This window comes from Rhinoderma darwinii, chromosome 2 (assembly GCF_050947455.1).
Source record: "Rhinoderma darwinii isolate aRhiDar2 chromosome 2, aRhiDar2.hap1, whole genome shotgun sequence".
NCBI classification, from domain to species: domain Eukaryota; kingdom Metazoa; phylum Chordata; class Amphibia; order Anura; family Rhinodermatidae; genus Rhinoderma; species Rhinoderma darwinii.
The window spans coordinates 317,792,777-317,820,627 of record NC_134688.1 but is presented as its reverse complement, the minus strand read 5'-3'; the positions used below and the strand labels follow the sequence as shown (position 1 = coordinate 317,820,627).

Here is a 27,851-nt window from a genome sequence, read left to right as displayed (position 1 = left end):
ATTGATTCCGTCAAAACGACAGAACCCTTGCACAACTGAGACAAACGTAAACCATTGAGACCAGATCCGTCACCATTGAAAGCAATGGTGATAGAAAAGGAAACCTATGGTTTCCGTTTGTGTCTGTCAGGGCTCCGTTCCGACGGAAAGCTCGGACAGAACGTCGGGAAGGAGCCATAGAGCAGATGTGAACGAAGCCTAACTCCCAAACAGGTATTGTGGAACTTGACCCTTTCTGTTGTTTTATGAAACCAGAACTTCTTTTTGAATGTGAATGATCAAGCAGGAGGTTCTATTACCCACACAATCGTAGCATTGTGGGAGTTCAATGATGGCAAATTATTTTTTTTTCATTTTAACGAAGTATTAAGACCCTTTTACATCGGCCGATGCAGCAAGCGCTGATTAACGATCGTTGATCAGCGCTCGTTTGCTTCTGTCACACGGAGCTATTATACATTATTATCATGTCGGCAGCACGTCTCCCTATTTACACAGGGAGAAGTGCTGCTGACAACGGTAACATTTTACTTTTTTAAAACGATACGATCAGCAGATGATTAAGCGTTTGCTCGTTCATCTGCTGATCGCTGCCCTGTTTACACAGGGCAATTATCGACAACAAGCGTTATATGAACGCTTGTCTGCCCAATAAGCGCCCAGTGTAAAACTCACTTTACAAACAAAATAAACCTTTAGTTGTCTACTCTGCTCTGTATGCACACTGTTAGCCACTGGCGTAGCTATACGGGTCGCAGCAGTCGCAATTGCGACCGGACCCCGAAGCCTGGGGGGCCCACAGCCCCCCCGCACCACATCAATAAAAAGTTACTATAGTAACTCGGGCCGCGGGCCCCTGTTACTATAGTAACAGACTGTACTTACCTTCTTTGTTCCAGATCGCAGCGGAGGTCCTGACGTCAAGCGCTGTGCGCAGCACATGACGTCACAGCGCTATGCGCCGCGCACAACATCGAGAGGACAGAACTTCCGCCGCGGCTGAAGAGGAAGGTAAGATTAGCTCTGACTGGCGGGGTCCGACTCCCGGGACCCGCCAATCAGCAGTTTTGAAGGGGCCGCAGCACTCGTACGAGAGCTGCTCCCCTTCATTCCGGTCACACTGTGAATCGGTGTCGGCGATTCACAGTGTGAGCGAGTAGTGAAATGAAGGGGAAACAGCTCTCGTACGAGTGCTGCGGCCCCTTCAAAAGAGCTGATTTGCGGGTCCCGGTAGACACATCAGCTATTGATGGCCTATCCTGTGGAAAGGCCATCAATCTTTAGGGACTGCACAACCCCTTTAAGCCTACGATGTTGCAGGCTTAGGGGGCCCATGAGACAGGATCACAGATTGTGTTGTCCTGTCTGCTGGGCCCTGTATATAAGCCAATCACATGGTAGGCTTAGATACATGGCCCATGCGTGATCCTGTCTGCTGGGCCCTGTATATAAGCCTACCACACTGTAGGCTTAGATACAGGGCCCCAGCACACAGTAATCTTATACTGTATAAGATTACTGTCTGCTGGACACTGTATCTAAGCCTACGTTGTGGTAGGCTTAGATACAGGGTCCCACAGACAGTATCACACATGGGCCCTGTATCTAAGCCTAACACATGTGTTACTAATAGTTTTTCTTGTGTGTTTTCTTACAGGTTCGGTCGTTGGACTACGGCGGATTCCAGGACTACTTCGATGACGGCTTTTTTTTTATTATCAATAAAATGGTTAATGAGGGTTGTGTGGGATTTTTTTTTATTTCAATAAAATATTTTTTCTATGTCTTTGTTTTTTTTTTTTAAACTATATTACTACCGTCTTAGTAATGGCCGCCGGCTGATTGACAGCATCCATTGCTAAGGCGGGGCTTAGTGTTAGCCGGTGCAGAGGCTAACACTAACCCCCTTTATTACCCCGGTACCCACCGCCACCAGGGGTGCTGGGAAGAGCCGGGTACGATCCAGTACCTGACCATCTGTAGTGATGGTCGGCCACTGGGGTGGCCGCAGGCTGGTATTATCAGGAGGGGAAAGGCCAAAAACAGTGGCCCTTCCCACCCTGGTAATGCTAGGCTGCTGCTGCTTTATTGTATCTGGCTGGTTATGAATAATGGGGGGGGGGCCCCACGTCATTTAAAAAAAAAAAATATATATAACTGGAAAGAACGATGTGGGGTCCCCCCCAATTTTCATAACCAGCCAGATACAACACAGCAGCAGCAGGCAGCATTACCAGGGTGGTAGGTGCCACTGTTTTTGACCTTCCCCAGCCTAATACTACCAGCCTGCGGCCACCCCGATGCCTGCCCGTCACTACAGATGGACGGGTACTGGTTCGTACCCGGCTCTTCCCAGCATCCCTGGTGGCGGTGGGTACCGGGTTAATAATGGGGGTTAGTGTTGGCCTTTGCACCGGCTAACATTAAGCCCCGCCTTAGTAATGGAGGTGGTCAATCAGCCAGCGGCCATTACTAAGGCGGTGATAATAAAGTTTAAAAAGATACAAGCACATAGAAAAAATATTTTATTGAAATAAAAAAACACAACCCAAATTAATCATTTTATTGAGAATAAAAAAAAACGCCGTCATTGAAGTCCTCGAATCCAAAGTCCAACAACCGAACCTGTAAAAAAAAACAAACACACAAAAATAATCAGTAACACATAAAGAAGCACAATTATTATTCTTACCTTTCCTGGGTCCAGCGCTGGAGCCACAATGTCAGCGAGCTGAGCCCTGTATCTAATCCAATCATGTGTGATACTGTCTGCTGGGCCCTATATCTAATCCAATCATGTGTTATACTGTCTGCTGGGCCCTATATCTAATCCAATCATGTGTGATACTATCTGCTGGGCCCTATATCTAATCCTATCATGTGTGATACTGTCTGCTGGGCCACTGCATCTAATCCTATCTTGAGTGATACGGTCTGCTCAGCCACTGTATCTAAACCCATCATGTGTGATACTGTCTGCTGGGCCCTATCTCTAATCCCATCATGTGTGGTACTGTCTGCTGAGCCACTGTATCTAATCCTATCATGTGTGATACTGTCTGCTGAGTCATTGTATCTAATCCTATCATGTGCGATACTGTCTGCTCAGCCACTGTATCTAATCCTATCATGTTTGATACTGTCTGCTGAGCCAATGTATCTAATCCTATCCATAGTTTATAGGGTCGTAGTGCTATAGATCTTATATGCTATCTCCTATACACACATTTTTTTTTGGGCGGACACATATGTATAGGGGCTATTTCCCCTGACATTTTAAGCCCTGAGGGTATGTTCACACGGCAGCGTCCATTACGGCTGAAATTACAGTGCTGTTTTCAGTAGAAAACAGCACCGTAATTTCAGCCGTAAAGGAATGCAGGCATCTTTCGCTGCGTCAATTACGGACGTAATTGGAGCTGTTTTTCCATGGAGTCCATGGAAAACGGCTCCATCTACGTCTGAAGAAGTGACAGGCACTTCTTTGACGCGGGCGTCTTTTTTACACGCCGCCTTTTGACAGTGGCGCGTAAAAAAAATGACTGTCGGCACAGAACATCGTAAGACCCATTCAAATGAATGGCCAGATGTTTGCCAACGCTTTTGAGCCGCATTTTCGGACGTAATTCAATGCTAAAACGCCCGAATTACGTCCGTAAATAGGGTGTGTGGACCCAGCCTTAGTGACGCCCCTGGCTGCTAGTGCTGCATTGTTGGGTCACTTAGGAGACCCAGCGATGCAGCTGAAAGCTGCGGACCGTCGGCCGTGACGAGTTTGCGGGGGGGGGGGGGGGGCTCACCAATTTCATGCTTGCTCTAACTGGCTTATACTGCAAGGGAGTGTACACCTTTTATTGGTCAAATGGAAATGAAATAAAAAAAAGCAATTTTGCAGACAGTTTATATTAAAAAATCTCCTACTGTTCTGTGTCTACTACTACTACTATAAAGACTTATGTATGTCCATGGCTACAGACGATAAACAAACCCTGTGTGTAGTCTGATTCTGCAGTTAAACTCTTTCATCTGGTCCCTATTCCTTGGTAATTCAGTAACAAGAAGCAGGGACCAGATGCAAAGGAGTGGGACTGTAAGATCAGACCACAATGTTTGTTTGTAGTCTGTAACCATGGAGACACAATATTCAGTATATAGGAGTTGTAGAGAAAAAAAACAATAGGAGACTTTTACATTTATCAACATTACATATTATCTTCCATTTGTCAGCACAGCCTGCTAGCTTTTCGACATATATTCCACAGTTTTATATAATCAAAAAAATGGACACTTTTCTTTTATTATTAATAAAAAGATTTAAAAGTTCCTTGTGGTAGCCCACCACTGCTGACATTAGCCAGCTACTCTCATGTACATATAATTTTCTAGTCCCAGCATTTTCAATGAATGTACCAGGCTGTTGTGAGATACAGTATCTTAAATCTATGTAGCAACCAAATAAGGCAGTTTATAGGGAGCAAGCATCTGGGATTGGGAAGCGCAAGGAATACCACTCCAAAGCCACTTGTACAGGAACATTCTTGGTAGGTAGTTCTATTGAGGGAGGGTTAAACTAGGGCAAATTTATAAACAATATTTATTGTTAGCTAGTGCTTTAATGTGCATTTTAGCATGAAACAGCATATTGACAATGTTCTTAAGAAGAATAGTGGGTCAATAAAAAATTGGTAAGAATGTACTTGCATTGCCGATTTACCCCTTAATGATCAGGCCTGTCTGGGCCTTAATGACCAAAGTATTTTCTTACATTTATTCGTCCTTGCATTCCAAGCAGGCATTACTTTTTTGTTTTTGTCGACGTAGCCATATGATGACTTGTGTTTTGCGGGATGAGTTGTCGTTTTACTTGATACCATTATTGAGTACTGTTATTGCCAAATTTTTATAAAGAAAAAATAATAATTTTCAGGGGGTAACAGCAAATTTGGCATAGTCTTTTTTTGTTATACTGTGAGGTATAACTAATAAGTTATCTTTATTCTACGGGTTAGAATTAAGGCGGTATCTGGTGTGTAATTTATTAATTTTTTTAAAGGTGGACAATTTTTTAACAATTTTTTAATTAAGGGACACTAAACCATAAAAACATAAAAAGAGAATATATACATAAATAAAATTGTCACCTATAGCAAAGTCTGCAAGAATTTCAGAAAGCCTCCTCCATTATCGGGTGGGGGCCGTATCAGCAGTGTGCACCAGCATGACATCACTGCTGAAACAGAAGTTAGTGAAAAGGTGGTGGGCTTAGTCTACATTGACTATAATGGAGTCTATAAGCTGGGCAATGAGTAGAGAGGGGGATTTATCTAGTTAGATTAGCAGTCTCTATTACAGCTCCACAAGGTTCATTGCTAAACTTTCCCCAGGATTCTGAAAGACAAATCTGGGTAGCTATTGTACAGTTTGGAGGATTTAGAACTGCATAAATAGACAGATGTGTTCATTGCAGCTTCACAGGGATTCTTACCAAGCTTTTCCAGAGTCCAGAATAACAAATGTTTTTAGTTACGCTACAATGTAAGAGTTGGGGGGATTTCGCAATGAATTACTAGGCAGATCTGGCATTCTGCAGTCTAGAAAAGCTGGGTAACAACCTCTGCGAGGCTGTGATGGATGACATTGTTTATATAAAACACACACAATGCTCTAAATCGATGTGTGTATATGTCATATAGCATCAGGTAACCATTGCAGCTTCACAGGGTTGCCGCTCAGGATCCTGAGAAAGCAGAGTTGCTAGTCTCTCTAGCTATATGGATTAGCACTATTTGGAATTCAGCCTAGAAAATCTGGGGAACAACCTCTGCAGAAACGTAATGGTGGTCAAACTTAGCACATACTGTACATTCATTACACCAGGGCAACAGTGAGTATACTACATGCCCAGTTGGGTCTCCAGCATACCTCATTGGTTGTTATCCATCTTTACAAAGCTCCTGAAAGATACGATTTACGGGCAATGCCCCCGACAGTTCTTTGCTCTGTTTGATGTATAGTTTGTCTTAAAAACCTTCAATAAAAATTCTTGAAACACAAAGCTTCTGGAAGGAAAATCTGCATAAAATGCAGTGATATAGGAAAGAGATAATTATCACTGCATAATTAGACAGCTTGGCCTTTCAGGAGCTTTGGAATGCTGAGTGGCAACCCTTATAGAACTATAATGGAGGTCTGTGTGAATACTGCCTACCTGATACTATATGTGTGTGTGTGTGTGTGTGTGTGTGTACAGTATATATATATATATATATATATATATATATATATATATATATATATATACATACACACACACACACACACACACACTGCTAAGACAATGGTATATTGTGTGAGCAATCAGCAGGGGCATATCTGAAGGCTCATGGGCCCCGATGCAAAAGTTGTTCTTGCACCAACTTCACTTCATGGCCGACAGATCGCCGGTTTTAGCTGCATCGCTGGGTCTCTTAAGTGACCCACTGATGCAGCATTAGCAGCCAGGGGCGTTGCTAATGTCCTAAATCAGGGGCACGAGCCTCAGGGCATACGTTCTCCCACCCCAATTTATTTTTTTTAATTTGTATAATATATATCGGCAACAGTATATCTATAAGACTACAACGCAAATAGCACCGCCACTGAATAGAATTAGATACAGCGACTCAGCAAACAGTATGAGCTTGAATACTGGGCCCAGCAGACAGTATAACACATGATGGGCTTGGATACAGGGCCCAGTGGACAGTACCACACAAGGTAGGCTTAGATACAGGGCCCCAGCAGTCAGTATCACACATGATAGGATTAGATACAGGGCCCAGCAGACAATATTAGACATGATAGGATTAGATACAGGTCCCATCAGACAGTATCATACATGATAGGATTAGATACAGGACCCAGCAGACAGTATCACACAATAGGATTTGATGCAGGGCCCAGCAGACAGTATCACACCTGGTAGGCTTAACTACAGGGCCCACAGACAGTATCACACATGGAAGGCTTAGATACAGAGCCCAGCAGACAGTATTCTTATACTTACCCTCCTCGCTCATGAGCTGGGTCCTCTTCATGCCATCTAGGACTCAGCACTGCGCCCACACCCGACTCAGGAGTGAGGTGGGTATGTATACTCAGGGGGCCCGTGTAGCTTATTACATAGGCCAGTTACTACAGTAACTGTGGATAGACTTGGTGCGGGGGCCATGGGCCCCCCTGGCTTCGGGCCGGGTTGCAATTGCAAACCCCTTATAGCTATGCCACTGGCATTCCGTATAATTGCTTCTGCCAGAGAAATGCCTTCTACTATGCTACTGAAATCAAACCAACAAAATGGCCGTGCTCACTGTGTAGACACAAAGCATGAACACTAAAAACAGCTACCTACACCTGAATTTGCTGGCTCTTGTGCACTAGCATTAGAGTGGGAAGAAACCATGTCTGCTTCCCAGGAGAAAAATACACAGCTTTTCTATTTTATATTTTTCAAGTTTTGAAATTGTGACATTGAACAAAGCAGGAGAAATAGAAAAGGCGGTGATTATGTCAGGTTTCCGTTGTTCTTTTTTTCTTGGTTTAGATTTTATGTTTAGTGGTCCTTTAATGAAAAAAGTGGTTTATTTTAATTTTTTTTGCATCTTTCCGCTTGCTGTGCGCCACAATTGCAGTGAAACGCTCCAGTCAGTGCACCATCCATTCTCTTCCCCCCCTCACTACTGGCCGCTGCTCATACAAGGTTCGGACACAAAGTGTGGTACAGTATCAAATACTTTTGCAAACTATATAGCATAGATGACATAGAATGAAAAAAGATAGAAGAAAGTGAGAGAGGAAAGGGAAAGGGAGAAGAGTAAGAAAGAAAAGGAAAAAAAGACAAAAAAACACATATGGTGATGGGTAAGAGGGAGTGGAAGGGGTTTCCCAAAGTTCAAAGCTGGATAGGCGAAGTGTGTAACTTCCGTTTACCTATCTAGCAGAGTCAAGGCTTTTAACTCAGTCAGTCAATTTAGAGAGAACCGGACCTGCCTTAAAGGATGCCCATGGCAGCCACATGAGCATCACTTGTTCCGATCTATCTTTGTCCCCAGCCATAAGTGACTCCATGCACCATAATTGATCCATCTTGGCAATCCACTCTGACAAAGAGGGTCTCTGTAGATTTCCAATGACTGGGAATGACTATGCGTGCCAGGAAGCGTCTAATGAGATTTTACAGGAGAACGTTCTGAGGGGTGAACATTAGCCTCGAGCCTGTTACCTGGAAATATATGAATAAGACAGCCTGCCAAAAAGGCTGTAAGGCCTACCAGCTGTAGAGCATCATGCCAGCAACGCCAGCATAGATCAGATACCACCGGATAGTAGTATCTTTGGGCATCTTTACCATCTAGTCAATATTTTGTCATTTTTTTCCTGGGCCAATCATACAGTTTGCAGTTTATTCGCTATGGTAACAATTTTCTGCCAGTCCTTTTCAGGCAGGCTGATGCTTAGTTCTCCGTCCCATGAACCTACAAACGCAAGTGTACGGACAGCCGATTGGCCCATAAGGAGTCCATACAGTAAGGATATAGAGGGAGATTATCTTAATATAAAGATAGCTGGAGTAAGATGCGTTTAATTTAGGCCTTATTTACATGAGCGTGTTAAATGTCTGTGTGACGGCCGTTGAAACAACGGCTGTCCCACGGACCTTTGTAATTCAATGTGGCCGTTCACACAGCCGTTGTTTCAACGGACCGTGTGAAGGGTCCGTGAGAACATAGGACATGTCCTATTTTTTCACGCGTCATGCATCCCTCCATAGACTCATCTATGGGGGATGCGAGACATCGCGTCCCTCAGCGCAGAGCACGGATGCACCTCAGACGTGAAAAACTGCAGTTTTTCACGTCTGAGATGCGCCACGCTCGTGTAAATAAGGCCTTATTAAGAGGCGACACCTCTTATTAAATTAAGCACATCTCTGGCTGCCCATGAGTCTGGACGGGAAATCTACGGCAGTTAAATTTGTCTGGCTGCAGAAGGCCATGTCTCCTTTCACTAAGCCCCATCCTCTTTTGGAACAGTGGTGTGGGTGGCGTAAGCAAATCAAAAGTTTAATTTTTTTGCACAAATTGCAACTTTTTATGTATTTGCAACTTTTCTACTACAGAAAACTGTCATAGAGAAGTTATTAAATTCCCCCCATAGTGTGCATGGGTTGGCAATTTTAAGAAGAATTTATTAAAATTCGGTAGATGCAACTGTGGGGAAATGCCAAGACAGTGCGGGCTGGAGGATTGCTCTTAGTTGAGCATAGTCTAATCATGATAGAGGTCTCTCCGGACGGGTCTGCTGAATCGCTGCAAACGGTGATAGCTCAGATTCATCAGTCATTACCTGGTACAACCTAGTGCTATTGGAGGCATTACATGCCAAGAAGGTGCCCTTGCCCACCGCAGGGAAAAAGGCTCGGCTGTCAAACCTGGCTGGTCTAACAAGTACTCTGTCTCAGAGGCTGTGGAAATGGGTTAGAAGGGGAAAGTTAGTGGAGGCTGGTCTATCATCTGGCAATATCCATGGTATGGATCTCAATAATGAGGAGGCTACGGATCTCTCTACCCCTGGCTTATTGGTAAAATTGTAGAACTTGTCTGCCACTTTCATCAGAAAAGCAGATTATCCTGACAATTTAAATAAGTAAACAAGAATCTTATAGAACATGCTTTGTATACATATATACTTTTGTTATATTATGAAGGCTATACAACATACATAGGTCAGTATTACACAACTGGGCGTCACACGATCAATTTCAGAACCCTATTTTGCTTTATATTGAACACTTTGTAGTGTAGATACTAGATACTCACTCTCAGTATAATCTTGCTGTTGGTAACTTGAATAATCATTGGCAGTATTCTAGGAATCTGCTCATCCTCTAGGAAAGGTCCTATATGAGTTAGAGCAGAAATAGGAACCTCCGAGCTTAAGTCCTGAATACGTAACTGTAAAAAGCCGTTATGTACAGCAAGTCGAGAGAGGTAGGCTGCAGTGGGACCGAGATTAAAATTCAAGATCATACGTGGAGAAGATGTTGTTGTGCTGGGAGTATGTACCAAAAGACCTATTAAAATATGAACACAAACAAATTAAGTTTCATACACTAAATGTGTAGAATCGAATGACTCAGCATCACGTCCTATAGAACCTCCTAACTTCTACCTTATTTGCACCACAAATACTTTAATACGGCAACAGGCTTTTGAACAGTTTAGCACGTTTCATGAAAAACTGTGCACATTGAACATACTACTATTTATGTCAATAAGGTTTAATGGATATGTATTTCTTCTTGTATGCAGGTTTTTTTTCTTGTTTTGTTTTTTAAAGTATTAAAGTACATCATTTATTAATCACTATATAAATGAACATTTCTGTGACTTTTTAATATTCTTTGTGTTTCAGCTCATCACCAATTTTAAAGGGGTTTTCCCGTTAGGGACATTTATGACATATCCACAGGATATGCCATAAATGTCGGATAGTTGCTGTCCCACCTCTGGAACCCGCACCTTTCTCTAGAACGGGGCCCTCTAAACCCCATTCTACCACTCTGTGCTCCGGCTGACTCGTATGATTCCAGACCATGAAGAAAAAAAATAAGCGTAGCTCGCTGAGCTACGCGGTTTCTGTAGGTCCCTTAGAACTGAATGGTAGTTGCGGAAACAGCATAGCTCGTATGCTACGCTGTTTCCGTAACTGCCATTAACTATTATGGAAGTTACGGAAACAGTGTAGCTCAGCGATCTACGCGGTTTTCTTCTTCATGGTCGGTAATTACACGCTTTAGCTGCAACAGAGCGGTGGAACGGAGTTTAGGGGGGCCCCGATTTTAGAAATAGGGGCCGGTCCCAGAGGTGGGACCTGCATCTATCTGACATTTATGACATGCCAAAAATGTGCCTGAAGGGAAAACCCTTTTAATATATTTAGTGTCCCAGTATTTCATTCACAGGCTGCAAACCGAGACATGCCTAGTAAAGCTCTCAGCTGAGAAGTGGATCCACCATGTCTAGGCAATGCATTGTGGGCAAAACAACCTTAAGGCCTTTTTAACCCCTTTAGGACGCAGCCTGTTTTGGCCTTGTGGACACAGTCGATTTTTTCAAATTTTAGATGTGTCGCGTTATGTGGTAATAACTTTGGAATGCTTTTACCTGTCCAAGTGATTCTGATATTGTTTTCTTGTGACATATTGTAGTTTATGTTAGTGAAAAAATTTGGTCGATAAATTCAATATTTATTTATGAAAAACTCAGAATTTGAGAAAATGTGCATTTTTCTAAATTTAAATGTATCTACTTGTAAAACAGATAGAAATACCACACAAAATAGTTACTAGTTAACATTTCCCATATGTCTACTTTATGTTTGCATTGTTTTTTTCACATCCTTTTATTTTTCTAGGACATTACAAGGCTTAGAACTTTAGCAGCAATTTCTCACATTTTCAAGAACAATTCAAAAGGCTGGTCCTGATAGGCTTCTGTCCATGGCAGACATGGAGGCCATTGTTTGGACTCCAGTTGCCATGCCAACCATCGGCAAACCCCGCGATTTCAGAATGGGGAATGGGGATTCTGCCGATATGCTAGAAACCCCTAAAATGCGGCGATCGCAACCGATCGCCGAATTTAAGGGGTTAATTGCAAAAATCAACGCCAAAGGACCGCTGGCGGGCAAGAGTGGAGTGTCAGCTGTCGGAGAAAGCTGACCTCCCGGTTCCGGGTGCACATTGTCACATTGTAACAATACGTCCTCGTGCGGGAAGTAACTTTCATCGGCTGATTGCATCTTTCATGCAGCACTAAATATTGTTGTCGGCAGCACATTTCCCGTGTAAACATGATGCAAATGCATGATGACAAGCATTGCTCCCTATAAAACAACGAGTTGCCGTTTTTTTGGTGCAGCTTATCGGGAGGAATCTTCGTTGCAGAAATACTGCTAGAAAAAAAAAACACGTTCTCCGTTGTGATGGCGACGCGTCTTCCTGCTCTGAGTACAGCCCGTCCTCCTGGGATGACGCTGCAGTCCATGTAACCGCTGCAGCCTGTGATTGGCTCTAGCAGTCACATGGAATGAAACGTCATCCCAGGATGCCGGCCTGCCTTCAGAATAGAGCTTTTTTTTTTATGATTTGTGCAGTGAAATCGCAGCTTTTCCACCGCAAAAAAAACACAAAATTTTCCTATTTGTTGCTGGTTTTACCTTCCCATTGAATTCAATGGGTAAAACCTGCAACATAAGACCAGCAATTCCACAGCATAAATTGACATGCTGCGGCTTAAAAAATTGCACTACAGGTCAATGGATTTTTTTCCGCTGTGTGTGGATGAAATTTGTTCAAATCGAATGCACTTTGCTACGACTGTACTACACTGAAGATCGTCCGCAATGAAATCCATTGCGGAAAACCCCCAGCATTTACGCTGTGTGTCCCACTACCCTTGAACTCCAGACTAATACATTGTAGCAAACTAGCAGAAAGATTTGTGCAGCTGCTGATGTATTTAGCTCACAGAGAATTGCCTAGACTGGGCACAATTGTATGCAATTCTCAGCTAAGAGCAGGACCAGGTTTGCAGCCTTTAAATATAAACAAATGTGTTCTCATTCACTCACAGCAAACAAAAATATCTTCAGAAGCTATCACAAAGTATATTAGCAAGTTATAGATATTTTCATGTATACACTGAGCTTTACTACCTAAAACCAGAACACCCCTTTCAAGAGGACCTGTCACCTGTCCAGAAAACAGCAGCTGACACCTCAGTCAGATTGCCGTCACCTCACAGATTCTATCACTTGGTTTTTGTTTTCTTCTAGTCCCTAACATTCATGAGATGTTGGTGCCATTAGTATTAACACCCAATGATGCCTTTGACTGTCAAGTAGGGTGTTAGTACCGCTCACTTGCCAAAGGGGAGTGAACTTTACCGCTGCGGCGCCGTCCAATCGGAGTGAACAGTGTCAGACCGGCTCATGTATTCACTGCCGCCCATGCTGATAATTGTACGCCGGAATGCATGAGCCACTCTGACGCAGTCCGCTCGGATTGGACAGCGTCAGAGTGGCAAGGTTCAATCCGCCATGGCGTGGTGTTAACTGCACACTTGGCAGTCAATGGCCTCATTTGCATATTCAGAGCAAAAACTAATGGCATCAATATATTTACCTGAGATGTCAGCTGCAGTTTTTTTTGACAGGTCCACTTTGAGAATGACCCAGATATTTCCCAATAGCAATAGTCCATTAAAATATATTCAAATCATCTTTGTCATGTGGCAGTAGAAAGAAGAAAAACAGACTTTAGGCCCTGGTTACAGTTTTTTTTGAAAGCTGTGCCCAAAAACGCCTCTCATTGAATCCAATGGGAGGCGGAGGCGTTTTTTTTCCCCGTGAGCGGAAAAAAGCGTTTGTGGGAATAAAAAGTGACATGACCTATCTTGAGGCGTTTCCCACCTCAAAAACCCAGCTGAAATCAATGGGAGACAGAAAAAATGGCACAAACGGCCGCAGCGTTTTTTTGGGAAAAAAAAGCTCACGGTTTTCTTCCTTTGCCTGTCTAAGAAAGAGATAAAAAAAAATAAAAAACGCCTCAAAAACAGCGGCAAAAAACGCAACAAAAATGATGCCAAAAAACGCGTGTGGTGCAAAGCCACTAAAAAAAAAACGGAGAGGATTTTACCAGGCAGACTTTTCTGCCTGCAAAAAACTCAGTGTGAGCTAGGACATAGCAGGGTATCACTTCTGGACACATTTGATATCAGTAAGATAAATAAAACATGTATTCAACACAATCAGTAGGTCCTGTTTACATCTGCATTTGAGGATCCGTTAGAACTACGGAAACACTGATGCAGGTGTGAACAGGCCCTTACTCCAGGCTCATATTTACCTTTTAAATCTTCCACTTTTTGAGCACAGCTGATGTCTAAAGCTTTGACAGTGACTGTGACATCATCCCCAAAAAGACGTGACACAGAGGAGACGTTGTGAAGGGCCACTGTAAGAATCTAGAATACAGAACCAACGTGCAGAATAGATCAGTCAGTCAAGATCCACCTCACCTATACACACACACCTTATCTATGGAACCATAGGACATGTCATACAAACCTGCTGTGGTTCGGCACCTTCTGTACTTTGTGATGTGTCATCTTCTTCTGTTAAAACACTTTCTCCATTGAGAGTCATTTCTAGTTAAAACAAAAAAACAATGAGATTTAGATTTTAGGTGTCCATTAAAAGTTAAAACAGTCAGCTAAAAGTGCACCCATCAAACATTACTCCAAACCACAGATCCAGGAGCACATTACACTACTTGGTTAATGGCCTATAAAAGCAAGTCAGAATTCTGTACAAACCACACATTCCGTCTGAGGGATCATTGGAGGTATACCTCTATTTGTATGTCCTTTTTTAAATCTTTTATTTTTTCTTTCATAAACATACAAGGTAAGTAAAGTATCAATAGGTATAATAGATCATACTCAATGACATGAAGTGCAAAATGGGAAAGAGATAACACTGTATATTATACTGTATGTAGCACAAAATCTATTACAACCATATGACTCAAGAAAAGACTGTAGAGAATGAGTGACCCCTATAACAAAAATTGGAGTAAGGGGTTGTTTCATGACTAACATGTTTACTTGCATTGCTAACAGCTAAATATACATGTCACCAATTACAGGAAATGCCCCTAGCGCAAAATATCTTGTCACGTATTATCCAAGGCTTATTCATTGTTATTTTCAGTTGCCCATAGACAAAGCCACCAGCAGTGATTGTTGCAGTGGCCAGGCATGTGCAGTTGAATCTCATTATCCCCGTTCAGCAGCGCTCCCAGCCCGCCACCAGAGTGTACATTTATATAGAATATACTGGGACAGCTACGGGCATGTGCAATAGCCAGGAGCGGTCATGTCCATGTGAACTCGGAGACCTCCTGAGTTTATATGAGTAGGAAAGCTCCTTACGCCAGAGCTGTCTCATTGTATCCTAATATATGTGATGGCCTCTTGGAGCACTACAGTAAAGGGGATCACAATGGAAGTAAGCAAGACACAAGTGCCAAGATAAATACTCAACATTACGGTCATGTGGTGGCAGGTTACAGCCCGCCCACCAACCCGAAAGAATCAAGAAGTGCAACGGATAATTGGAGCAAAAAAGGCCGATCGTAAATACATTTTCAAAAAATTAAAATATTGATACTGTAATATTTGTCCTTCTTATATCACTATCTAAGGTTCTCACACAAAAGATGGCCCTGATACAACCCTTTTAAAAGTATTACGTCCTGGCAGTCAGGGCATTGGGCTTTTGTAGGCAAGAATGATAGAATGTATCTGTACAGCTAATACATTTGTATGGATTGTTTCATTTCATGATTCGAAGTATCTTCTCAATATATCTTCATTACCTAAGTAGCGTTCTTCCACTTTTCCCAATTGTTTGCCCATGTCTCCTTCTGTATGTATGTGTAGTGATTAGTTGTGCAGGGTGTGCTTGTTCTCTAGGGAAATCCGTAGCCAGCTCGTACAGACGCTGGGTATGGATTCTAGGTTAAATGGTTGCATATTGGAAGGCAAGATGTAAGCGTGCATGTTCCAGCTGCAAGCCTGCAGTTTAAAACAAAGTCGGCCACTGCTGAAACGCAGCAAACTGAAAGCTCATTGGATTAGTAACCAAGCATGCATTCATGAGAGAAGGCTAGGCCGCTTGGGAAGCTGTTCGACAGACACGTCTCCCAGGCAGATGTTCGAATAAGGAAGTCTCTGCCCCTTCTATGGTGCTGGGCAAGATTTTAATCAAGTAGCTGTAGAGCACAAAAAAACACCCTATTTCAGGGAAAAAAGGGAGTTTCACAAAATGGGCATCATTTTCTTTGTCTTTAAGTGGGAATCAGACTTTACCATTTGTTTTACATCATTATGAAATCAGAGGTACACTTTAAGTGGAAGGTCTCGACTACAAACAAGTCTTGTGACTAGATCATGATAGAGCTCTTAGCATTATAAAGACACACCAAATCCGCAGCTCTGCCAACGACTTAGAGAAGCAGCCAGGGACGGCCTTAGAACAGATGGCGGCCCGTGCAAAATTATCTTTCAGCGCCCCAACCGCACCATAAAAAAAAGTGCCCCATAAAAAAGTATAATGCCCCCCACAGTATAATGACGGTCTGCCATTCACGGAAGCCTATGAGGACCAGCTGATCCTCATAGGCTTCCTGTCAGTGTGACTGTCAGTGTCAAACTGACAGTTTATAACACGTTACACTACCTAGGTAGTGTAATGTATTATAGCAGCCATCAGTGCTGCGGGTCTTCAAGTAAAAAAAAAAAAAAAAGTAATAAAAAAGTTTTATACAAGTGTATAAGCTACAAAAAATGCTTTTTTTCCCCTATAATAAGTCTCTTATTATAGGAAAAAAAATAAACCGTTAAAAAAGTACACATATTTGGTATCACGACGCCCCCAACTATAAAACTATAATATTATTTTTCCCGCACGGTGAACACCGCAAAAAATAATTAAAGAACAATACTAGCATCACTTTTTTTTTGTCAATCACCCCTCCCAAAATATAGAATAAAAAGTGATTCGCATGTACCCCATAATAATACCAATAAAAACTACAACCCGTCCCGCAAAAAACAAGCCCTTACACAGCTTTTTTTGACTGAAAAATAAAAAAAAATACGGCTCTCAGAATATGGTGACACAAAAAATAAATTATTTTATTTTATTGCGCAAACGCCACAAAACATAAAAAAAACTATATACATATGGTATCGCCGTAATCGTACCGACCTGCAGAATAAAGTAAAATGTCATTTATAGCGCACAGTGATTACTGTAAAAAAAAAAAAAAGGATAAAAACATTGTCAAAATCTGTTTTTTTTTGTCACTTTGCTTGCCAAAAAAAAATCTAATAAAAAGTGATCAAAAAAATCACACGCACCTTAAAATGGTACCAACGAAAACTACAGATTGTAACGTAACAAATAAGCCCTCACACGGCTCCGGTGGAGAAAAAATAAAAAAAAGTTCTGGCGCTCAGAATATAGCGACAGAAATTGTGCAGAGTGTCCAAAAGCGGATAAGATTGGGCACCATTTATCAGTGCGACACCGGCCACAAATCTATGAATTATTTACACCCTTATTATGCTCTGATGTACTCTGCCCAGCTTACATATACCCCCACATTATAAACTGAAATACCAGCAAAACCCCAAACAGAACAACTACCAAGCAAAATCTGTGCTCCAAAAGCCAAATGGCGCTCCTTCCCTTCTGAGCTCTGCCATGGGACCAAACAGCAGTGTATTACCACATATGGGATATTGCCGTAATCGGGAGAAATAGCTTTATAAGTTTTGGGGTGATTTTTATTCTTTATTCCTTGTAAAAATTACATTATATTTTTTCAGAAAGAAAGTAGATTTTCATTTTCACAGACATATTCCAGTAAATATAGCAAAAGACCTGTCGGGTCAAGATGCTAACTATACCCTTAGTGGAATCTCCCCAAAAGTGGTTTGGGAAACTACACACCTCATGGAATTTATCTGTTTTGGCACCACAAGACCTCTTCAAACCTGACATGGTGCCTAAAATATATTCTAAAAAAAGGAGGCCCCAAAATCCACTAGGTACTCCTTTGCTTCTTAGGCTGGTGCTTCAGTCCATTAACACACTAGAGCCACATGTGGGATATTTCTAAATACTGCAGAATCTGGGCAATAAATATTGAGCAGCATTTCTCTGGTAAAACCTTCTGTGTTACAGAAAATTTTTTATTACAAATGAATTTCGCCTAAAAAAAAATGAAATTTGTACATTTCACCTCTACTTTGCTTTAATTCCTGTGAAACGCCTAAAGGGTTAATAAACTTTCTGAATGCTGTTTTGAATACTTTGAGGGGTGCAGTTTTTAAAATGGGGTGATTTATGGGGTCTATCTAGTACATAAGGCCCCCAAAGCCACTTCAGAACTGAACTGGTCCTTGACAAAATAACCTTTTGAAATTTTCTTGAAAATGTAAGAAATTGCTGCTAAAGTTCTAAGCCTTGTAACGTCCTAGAAAAACAAAATAATGTTCAAAAACCAATGCAAATATAAAGTAGACATATGGAGGATGTCAATTAGCAACAATCTTGTGTGGTATTAAGATCTATTTTACAATGTAGATTTCATTTAAAATTAGAAAAATTATAATTTTTGCAAATTTTCTTAAAATTTTGGCGTTTTTCACAAATAAGCTATGAATTTATTGACCAAATTTTTACACTAACATAAAGTACAATATGTCACGAGAAAACAATCTCTGAATCGCTTGGATAGGCAAAAGCATTCCAGAGTTATCACCACATAAAATGACACGTCAGATTTGAAAAAATGGGGCTCGTCATTGAGGCATCGAGGACCCTTGGTCCTGAAAGGGTTAATATATCTGTATAGCAATCAAAACTACATTTATCTTATGCAAAGCTCCAAATCTCCTGAATAGACAGAGATTTAAAGAAGAACTCCTGTAAAAAATTGCCTATATAGTGCAGCATAGGGTATGATCAAAGGCTATATACACCTTTAACTACTTCCTGACCAGGTCCATTTTCAAGTTTTAGCCACGAGCCAATTTGAAAATACATTTTTCTTCTATTACTCTTCCAACCTACATGTATTTGGTCTTGTTTTTCTCAGAACATGTTGGGCTTCCAAAAAATAATAGATATATTTAACTTTTTAAAAAATATTCAAGGAAAAAAGGGAAAAAAAAATGTGAATATGTGATTTTAGGTGATGTTTTTTGAGATCTGGTGCATGCCACTGGGTAAACACACCTAAATACATATTTGGCAACGTCTGCCGACTTCAGCAATACCAAAATGTGTGCACATTCCTTACACGCTGGGCACAAGGCGGTGCTTACAATGAATGGTGCGCAAACTGGCTTTTGGAGAGCAAATTTTCCAAAGCTGGTTTGCGGAGAACATACGACCATTACAGATGTTGTGAAGTGCCAAAATACCATTAACACCCACAAAATAACTCTTTTTAGGAAATTGGACCCCCCCTCCAAGCTGTTTAGTGACATATAAAAATATTTTAGCCTCAAAATTTTTTCCAGACAATTCATGGACTTTAAAACTGGCATTTTGTTTTCCAAACATGGGAATTCAGGTGACCTTTTTTGACATCTTGTGCACGCCACTGGGTAAACACACCTAAATACATAATTAGCTACTTCTGCCGAATGCAGCTATACCAAATATGTGTGCATTTCATACACGATGGACACAAGGCGGAGCTTACAATGAATGGTGCGCGAACTGGCTTTTGGAGAGCAAATTTTCCAAAGCGATTTTTGTGCATGCGACCAGTGTCACAGTCAAAGTCGCCATGTAGCCACAGCCTAAAACTGTACATCTATATATGATCTACATCTACTTGTCCTTCTCAATTAATTAGATCATCAAAAACTTTATTTATTTCAGTAATTAAATTCAAAAAGTGAAACTCATATTATATAGATTCATTACACACAGAGTGATCTATTTCCAGCATTTTTTTCTTTTAATGTTGATGATTATGGCTAACAGTTAATCTAATTTTCTGAGACGATAAATTTTGGATTTTCATTATTATATAAGCCCAATTTCAAAAATGATTTTTAATACCGAAATGTTGGCCCACCAAAAAGTATGTACAGTATATGCACTCAATACTTGGTCGGGGCTCCTTTTGCATGAATGCGGCGTGGCATGGAGATGATCAGCCTGCAGCACTGCTGAGGTGTTATGGATGCGCAGGTTGCTTTGGCCTTCAGCTTGTCTGCATTGTTGAGTCTGGTGTCTCATCTTCTTCTTGACAATACCCCATAGAATCTCTATGAGGTTTAGGTCAGGCGAGTTTGCTGGCCAATCAAGCACAGTGATACTGTGGTTATTAAACCAGGTATTGGAGGTATTGGTACTTTTGGCAGTGTGGGCAGGTGCCAAGTCCTGCTGGAAAATGAAATCAGCATCTCCATAAAGCTTGTCAGCAGAGGGAAGCATAAAGTGCTCTAAAATTTCCTAGTAGATGGCTGCGTAGACTCTGGACTTGATATAACACAGTGGACCAACACTGTTTCTCAGTGGTCCAAAGTCCTGTTTTCAGATGAAAGTAAATTTTGCATTTCATTTGGAAATCAAGGTCCCAGAGTCTGGAGGAAGAGTGGAGAGGCATCAATCCAAGTTGCTTGCAGTCCAGTATGAAGTTTCCACAGTCAGTGATGGTTTGGGGAGCCATGTCATCTGCTGGTGTTGTTCCATTGTGTTATATCAAGTTCAGAGTCAATGCAGCCGTCTAATAGGACATTTTGGAGCACTTCATGCTTCCCTCTGCTGACAAGCTTTATGGAGATGCTGAATTCATTTTCCAGCAGGACTTGGCACCTGCCCACACTGCCAAAAGTACCAATACCTGGTTTATTAACTACAGTATCACTGTGCTTGATTGGCCAGCAAACTCGCCTGACCTAAACCCCATAGAGAATCTATGGGGTATTCTTAAAGAGGCTCTGTCACCAGATTTTGCAACCCCTATCTGCTATTGCAGCAGATCGGCGCTGCAATGTAGATTACAGTAACGTTTTTATTTTTTAAAAACGAGCATTTTTGGCCAAGTTATGACCATTTTCGTATTTATGCAAATGAGGCTTGCAAAAGTACAACTGGGCGTGTTGAAAAGTAAAAGTACAACTGGGCGTGTATTATGTGCGTACATCGGGGCGTGTTTACTACTTTTACTAGCTGGGCGTTCTGATGAGAAGTATCATCCACTTCTCTTCACAACGCCCAGCTTCTGGCAGTGCAGATCTGTGACGTCACTCACAGGTCCTGCATCGTGTCGGCACCAGAGGCTACAGTTGATTCTGCAGCAGCATCAGCATTTGCAGGTAAGTAGCTACATCGACTTACCTGCAAACGCCGATGCTGCTGTAGAATCATCTGTAGCCTCTGGTGCCGGTGTCCTCGCTCGTCTGACACGATGCAGGACCTGTGAGTGACGACACAGCGTGATCTCTGGAGAACACGGCTGTGTCTGCACTGCCAGAAGCTGGGCGTTGTGAAGAGAAGTGGATGACACTTCTATACACAACGCCCAGCTAGTAAAAGAAGTAAACACGCCCCGATGTACGCACATAATACACGCCCAGTTGTACTTTTACTTTTCAACACGCCCAGTTGTACTTTTGCAAGCTTCATTTGCATAAATACGAAAATGGTCATAACTTGGCCAAAAATGCTCGTTTTTTAAAAATAAAAACGTTACTGTAATCTACATTGCAGCGCCTATCTGCTGCAATAGCAGATAGGGGTTGCAAAATCTGGTGACAGAGCCTCTTTAATTGGAAGATGAGACATCAAACCCAACAATGCAGACGAGCTGATATATAAAACATTGGTCAAATTTTATTGATGACGTTCTAATAATATGGTCAGGCACCCCAAAACAATTTAAGGAGTTCATTCAGTACATCAATACGAATGATCTCAATATGGAGTTTACTGCAAACTTTGGGGGGGATAGCATAGAATTTCTGGATGTTCAAATTAAAGCAGATGGGAGAAGTATGCATACAAGTGGGTATCGCAAACCCACAGCAACTAATGCATTTTTGCATCATGATAGCTTCCATCCACATGTTAAGAGATCTTTGCCATATGGCCAGTTCTTGAGGTTAAAACGCATTAACAGTGACCATAACGTATTCCTAGAACAATAAATGGAATTAATGGATCGATTGAGAGCAAGAGGGTACAGTGAGGAAATACTGTCCGAAACCTTTTCTAGAGCACTTAGGTGCAATCGTAAAAATGTACTCTTTGGGAATCGGAAAAAAGATAGATCCAAAAGGTTGTTTGTTTTCTTTCAAATACAGCCCCTCAGCAGGTCTCATTAATAGTGCCATTAGATTGTGAGCCCCAATGGGGACAGTAAAAGAGGACCTCTGTACAGCGCTGCGTAATATGTTGGCGCTATATAAGTAATAAATAAATAATAAATAAATAAACTGGCACATTATAGAAGCCGATATGGATCATGTAGAGAAAGCTAGCTATCCCCCTATTATCTTGTTCAGAAGATGCAAAAATCTATAGGATGAACTAGTAAAAGGTCGTCTTTTGAATAAGAAGGGAGATTGGTGGAGAGATATTGCACCAATAGGCAATCATAAATGTGGTAATTATTCATTTGGGGACACCTGCACATTGGCAAAAAAGTCAGAATGGGTGCAGAACCACAGGACATCCCGCATCTTATCACTTGTAAATCTAATTTTCTAGTCTATGTGGTATTTTGCCCTTGTAGATTCTTCTACATAGGCAAAACAATACGCCCCTTATTTAAACGTTTTCGGGAACATGTATATTCAATCGGTACAGGAAAGGGATCCCCAAGATTAATAAATCATATACGAGAGGTACATGGGGGTGACCCTAAATGTATGTTTTTTGCTGGGCTATAACGAGTATTTGCCCCAATCGACAGTAGTGACCGACATGTAAAGCTGCGATGCTGTGAGGCAAACTGGATAATAAAACTAGGCACTAGGACCTCTGGGCCTGAATGATAGGAACGATCGATCTGCTTTTTAGTTGAACAAACCTACATCGTTTCTATTTGACCCATAAGATGGTATATGTTTTTAAAACGGTTTATATTTTGTAAATGGTTACGTAGAACGGAAGTTGCTAAGTAAGTCCGGCTAGGGGATTTAAGTGAGAGGGCACTCAATCTCAGGAGGCCTTGAGAAAGCGTCTGGGGGACACGAAACGGCCAGTTGTCTTATTTGTGTCTCCTGTGTTGTGCCCACCTCGGAAACTGTGAATTAAAAGCACCAAGATCAATTGGAACATGGTGAGTGCCGTGTGATTTTTCCTCTTCAAGCTTCTTATGTTGAACCTATCTATGAAGCACTGAGCACCATCGATGAATTGTGTATCCTGGATTGGCACAGCTATGGTAGTGCCAAGCATTTTTTCATCTCAATATTGCGGCTTACTAAAATCTCATTTAGTTTGGCACATAGAAATGTCGCAGTTTCAAGTTTTACATAATTTGCATTTCTCGCTGGATAAGATATCTAGGGGTTAAATCAACACAGATTCTTGGTGCCCAAGGTGTACGGGAAAAAAAGGCGATAATTTACATATTTTATGGGCATGTCCTAGGGTTATGTATCTTCTGGGAGAGAGAATATGTAAGGAAATTTAGAATACATTTCAACAAGAGATCCCACCAGATCCCTGGATTTGTATATTAGGGGCAATATACTTAACTGTAGGATACTCCAGGACTAATAAGGCAATGGCAGAACTTCTATATTTTGATAGGAAATGTATCCTTATAAACTGGAAAAATCTGAACCCTCCTACAGTACGGAACTAGGTAAACTATGCTAATAGAATAGTGATGTTAGAAAAATTTATTTATAAGGAAAAAAAATAGATTGCCAGAGTTTGAAAAAAATTTGGACTCATGTGGATTAACAGTCAATATGGAATAACTCAGATGAGGGCCCTAGAGAATATGTAATGGGAGATGGGGGCAGAGAAGACCAAGGACTAGAGGGTTTGTTTTTTTGTAAAAGGGGTTAATTAGTATTAAAATAAATACCAAATGAATAATAGAGGGGAGCAAAGAGTAACATAAGGGTAGAAAGGAGGAGTAATGAAGTTTTTCTTGGAGTAATGCATCATGTAATAACTGGTATTGCTAGGATCTCTGTTGAGATGTAACTGGTTTAGGGAGAGAGAGCAGAGGAGAAGGGGAGAGAAAAAAAAACTGGTCTCTATTTTTTTGTTACCTTTGTCTGATAATTTGCTCCTGCCTTTTCTTTTCTTGTGTGAAATGTTTTTGATGTTTTGTAGACGTAGACGAAAAAAAAAAAAGTCCAGATTTTGGTCTTAGGGGCTTTGTTTGATTAGAGGTTAGCTCACCGGGGGGGGGGGGGGGGCGTGGCCTGACTGGAGATGTGAGAGGACGCCCAGTGTGTTAGCTCCTGCCCAAACTCCTTTTTTCATCCTATTTCGGAGACCCATCCTGGCTTAATTTGCCTCAGCCTGATGACTCTTACCTGGGGGATTGTAGCCTTGTTTCACTGACCTGGTGGCCATGACTCGTCGAGATAAGGATGCGGCGGTGTAGAGGGACAACCAAGATGGCGCCGGCGCGCCGTCTGCAGCCGCACGTGCAGCGGCCTCTAAATTGGCAGGATATGCCAGAACTCCGTCTACTTCTTCAAGCAAGTCTGGATGTTTAGGGATCACCGCTGACTGTACACTGATTCCAGCACTGGAAGTGGACACTGAGGTGAGTGCTACTGAATCCTGTGAAGGACAGGTAATGGACCTGGGGTCTCAACCTGTGGCGGATTCCTGCTCATTATTAACCCCTACTGCACTGCCTGGGAAGGGTGAGTCTTCCATTAAAGACTTTTTTCTGGCCATTACTAAATGTAATACCACTCTGTCCTCCATGTCACTGCAGTTGGGAGGTGTTCGTGAGGATGTGGGACTTATCCGGCCTGATTTGCAGAAAGTCTCTGACAGGATGTCGACGGTGGAGGGTCGAGTTAGCAAGATTGAGGACGCCATTTTACCCATGCAAAGGGATATTTCAAAGCATGACCGCGCCATTTTGAATTTAAAAGCTAAGGCAGATGACCTGGAAATGGCTCAGATGAAATAATGTTCGACTGGTGGGTTTGCCTGAACGCACCAAGGGTACTACCCGGACTGAATATATCGAGACATGGCTGAAATCTACTTTTGGTGATACGATTTTGTCACCCATGTATGCTGTAGAACGTGCTAACAGGGTCCCCATGCGACCACTTCCGCCTGGGTCACCACCGCGGACCATGCTTCCTAAACTTCTGCATTATCGTGCCAGGGATGCCATCCTGAGAGCGGCTAGAGATATGAAGGAAGTTACTGTGGATGGCCATCGTATAGCATTTTTTCTGGACTTCTCTGCAGATATCCAAAGGAAACGTATCCTATTCCAGGAGGTAAAGAGGAGATTGCGTGCTCTCAAAATCCCATATGCGATGTTGTATCCTGCGAAACTTCGTGTGGTCGCCTTGGGGGAAACGCACTTTTTTGAAATTCGAAGGATGCCGTGAGGTGGCTGGATCGCAGTGAGCGCCATATTCGTGATGCAGATGGATAGATGGTGGAACGGGCTTCGATCTATTTGTGGGGTTGTTCTTTTCAGGGAGCCGGTTGCTTCGAAACACACATGCTCCTTTGCTGTTGATTTGATAGACTTTCCCTTGAATCCAGGAGTGGTTACAGGACGCTGACTGTTCCGTTGTCTGAAACATGTTGTCCAGGTTCAAGGAGGACTGGTGCCCTAACTTGCTTTGGCTAAAGCAAGTTTTTTGGCAAGTGTGGGTTATGTTGGTATGGGGGGTGGGGGTGATTTTTGGGGGTTCTTCCAGAGTATACATCTGTGTTCTGATTACAATATGGGTATGTACTGTAATTGTATGAAAATACTGTTTTCCTCCTGTTTTATTCATATGTGTAAACCTTATGGCTCTTAATATTAAGATTGTATCCTGGAATGTGCGGGGCCTTTGAGAACCTACTAAGCGTACAGCTATATTTGACTATGTTAAGCCTCATTTTTCTGCTATATTATGTCTGCAAGAAACGTATCTCTCCAGGGATAGAATTTCAACTATACACCGTGCATGGATGAGCTATGAATATCATTCTGTTCACACCAGTTATTCGAGGGGTGTCAGCCTGATGATACATCGTTTGATCCCCTTCTCGTGTCTTCTGGTTGACATTGATGATGAGGGGAGATATGTCTGTCTTCATTGTACTATATATTCTATACAATATATTCTTGTTGGGGGTTTATACTCCACCTCTCTTTAATTATGATGTGCTTAGAAAGGTTCTGAATTCTACTGGCGGTAGGCCGGGTATACCATTTGTCTTGCTGGGAGATTTTAATAACTATGTACAACCTTATTGGGATAAATTTAACAATGATGGTGCAAATGTGGATGGTCCTGTAACAGCTTTTGGGTCTTTTCTTCAGGACGTACAGCTGCTCGATCTATGGAGATTGAAACATACGCACGAGAAGCAGTATTCCTGCTTTTCTAGCTCCCATAACCGCTTGACCCATATAGATCTCGGCTTAGGCCCTGAAACTGTAGCCAGAGCAGTGGTGCATATTGATTATCTACCTAGGGCACTTTCTGACCACTCTGCCCTGTTACTGGTATCACAAAATATCTCAGGGACCTACAACTAGTAGAACGCTGTGGAGGTTGACTGCATTTTGGTTAACTATTATTGATGTTTCGGTTGTATCTAAGGTGTTGGAGGACTATTTTTCGGACAATGTGGGTACGGCAGGCATAGGTATGGTATGGAATGCTAAGAAAGCTATGCTAAGAGGGTGTTTGATTCAGTTAATAAGTCAGGTTAAGTTGAAGACTAGAAAGTTGGGTGATGTTCTTCGGAGTAGGGTGCAACAGACTGAAATTACCCATGTTTTGAACAACACCATCCAGTCTCTGGCGGATTGGCGTGAAGCTCAGGACCTACTGCAGAAGCATCTGCTAGAGATGGCGGCAAATAAGAGGATGTTTCAGAAACAGCACTCTTATGCAGAAGGGGAGAATGCGGGACATATGCTTGCAATGGTGGCAAGGGCGCAGTATGGTCAAACATATATTGCAACGATACAGAATGCTGATGGGGTCCTGGTATATGGTAATGCGGAGATAGCGTAGGTATTTAAATCTTATTACACCTCTTTATACAGTTCGCATGTTCATGCGTGAGACACAATTAGATACATATTTATCGGATATATCATTGCCATGTTTAGCTTCTAGCGATAAAGAATCTTTGGAGACTCCTTTAACCTTGGAAGAGTTGCAGGAGGCAGTGGCGTCTTCAGCGAATAGCAAGGCTCTGGGATCGGATGGCCTGCTGGCGGAAATTTTTAAAAAATTGGGTGACATACTCCTGCCGCATCTTTTGGATGTTTTTACGTCAGCTGTTAGAGACCAGGGTCTACCTGACACTATGAGAGAGGCAGTGATAGTGGTTCTTTTGAAACCTGGTAAAGATCCTTTGTTGGCGGACTCTTATAGACCAATATCTCTGTTGCCTGTGGACATTAAAATTATTGCTAAGGCTATAGCTGTGCGCCTTTCCAGGATTATCACGTCAATAATACACCCTGATCAAACTGGCTTTATGCCAAATAAATCTACAGCTATTAACCTTAGACGGTTATTTTTAAACTTGCAACATCCAGCTGACAACTCCGGTAGGAGGGTACTTTGCTCTCTGGATGCAGCGAAGTCCTTCGATAGTGTGGAATGGGCATACTTATGGGGAGTGCTTCAGAAAATAGGCTTTGGGGACTCGTTTATTTCCTGGATTCGGACCTGTGGCTAGAATTAGAGTAAATAACTTTGACCACTACATTTCCGTTGGGTAGAGGTACACGGCAGGGCTGCCCGATCTCCGTTACTTTTTGCCATAGCCATCAGCAGTATTGATTAGGGGTTCTGTTGACATCGTCGGGTTCCGTCATGGAGAGCAGGAGGATAAACTGGCGTTATACGCTGATGAGATGCTACTATTTCTGGAGGATGGTGCTGCCTCCTTGGATGCAGCTATGTCTATTATTGGGGAGTTTGGCCGGTTCTCCGGCTTGACCATTAACTGGTCCAAGTCTGTCCTGATAA

At 42.1% G+C, this 27,851-nt stretch overlaps 1 protein-coding gene across 7 annotated transcripts in view; it reads right to left on the bottom strand.

Annotated features, from left to right (window-relative positions):
* The window catches only part of BLTP3A (bridge-like lipid transfer protein family member 3A), a 222,098-nt gene that overhangs the window by 32,541 nt on the left and 161,706 nt on the right, over positions 1-27,851 (bottom strand). For all 7 annotated transcript variants that reach the window (XM_075853563.1, XM_075853557.1, XM_075853560.1 and 4 more), the window contains 3 exons: positions 14,170-14,249; positions 13,949-14,066; positions 9,858-10,111 (listed from right to left, as the gene is read on the bottom strand). In XM_075853563.1, coding sequence (XP_075709678.1) covers positions 9,858-10,111; positions 13,949-14,066; positions 14,170-14,249 — 452 coding nt within the window. The remainder of the gene's footprint in view (positions 1-9,857; positions 10,112-13,948; positions 14,067-14,169; positions 14,250-27,851) is intronic.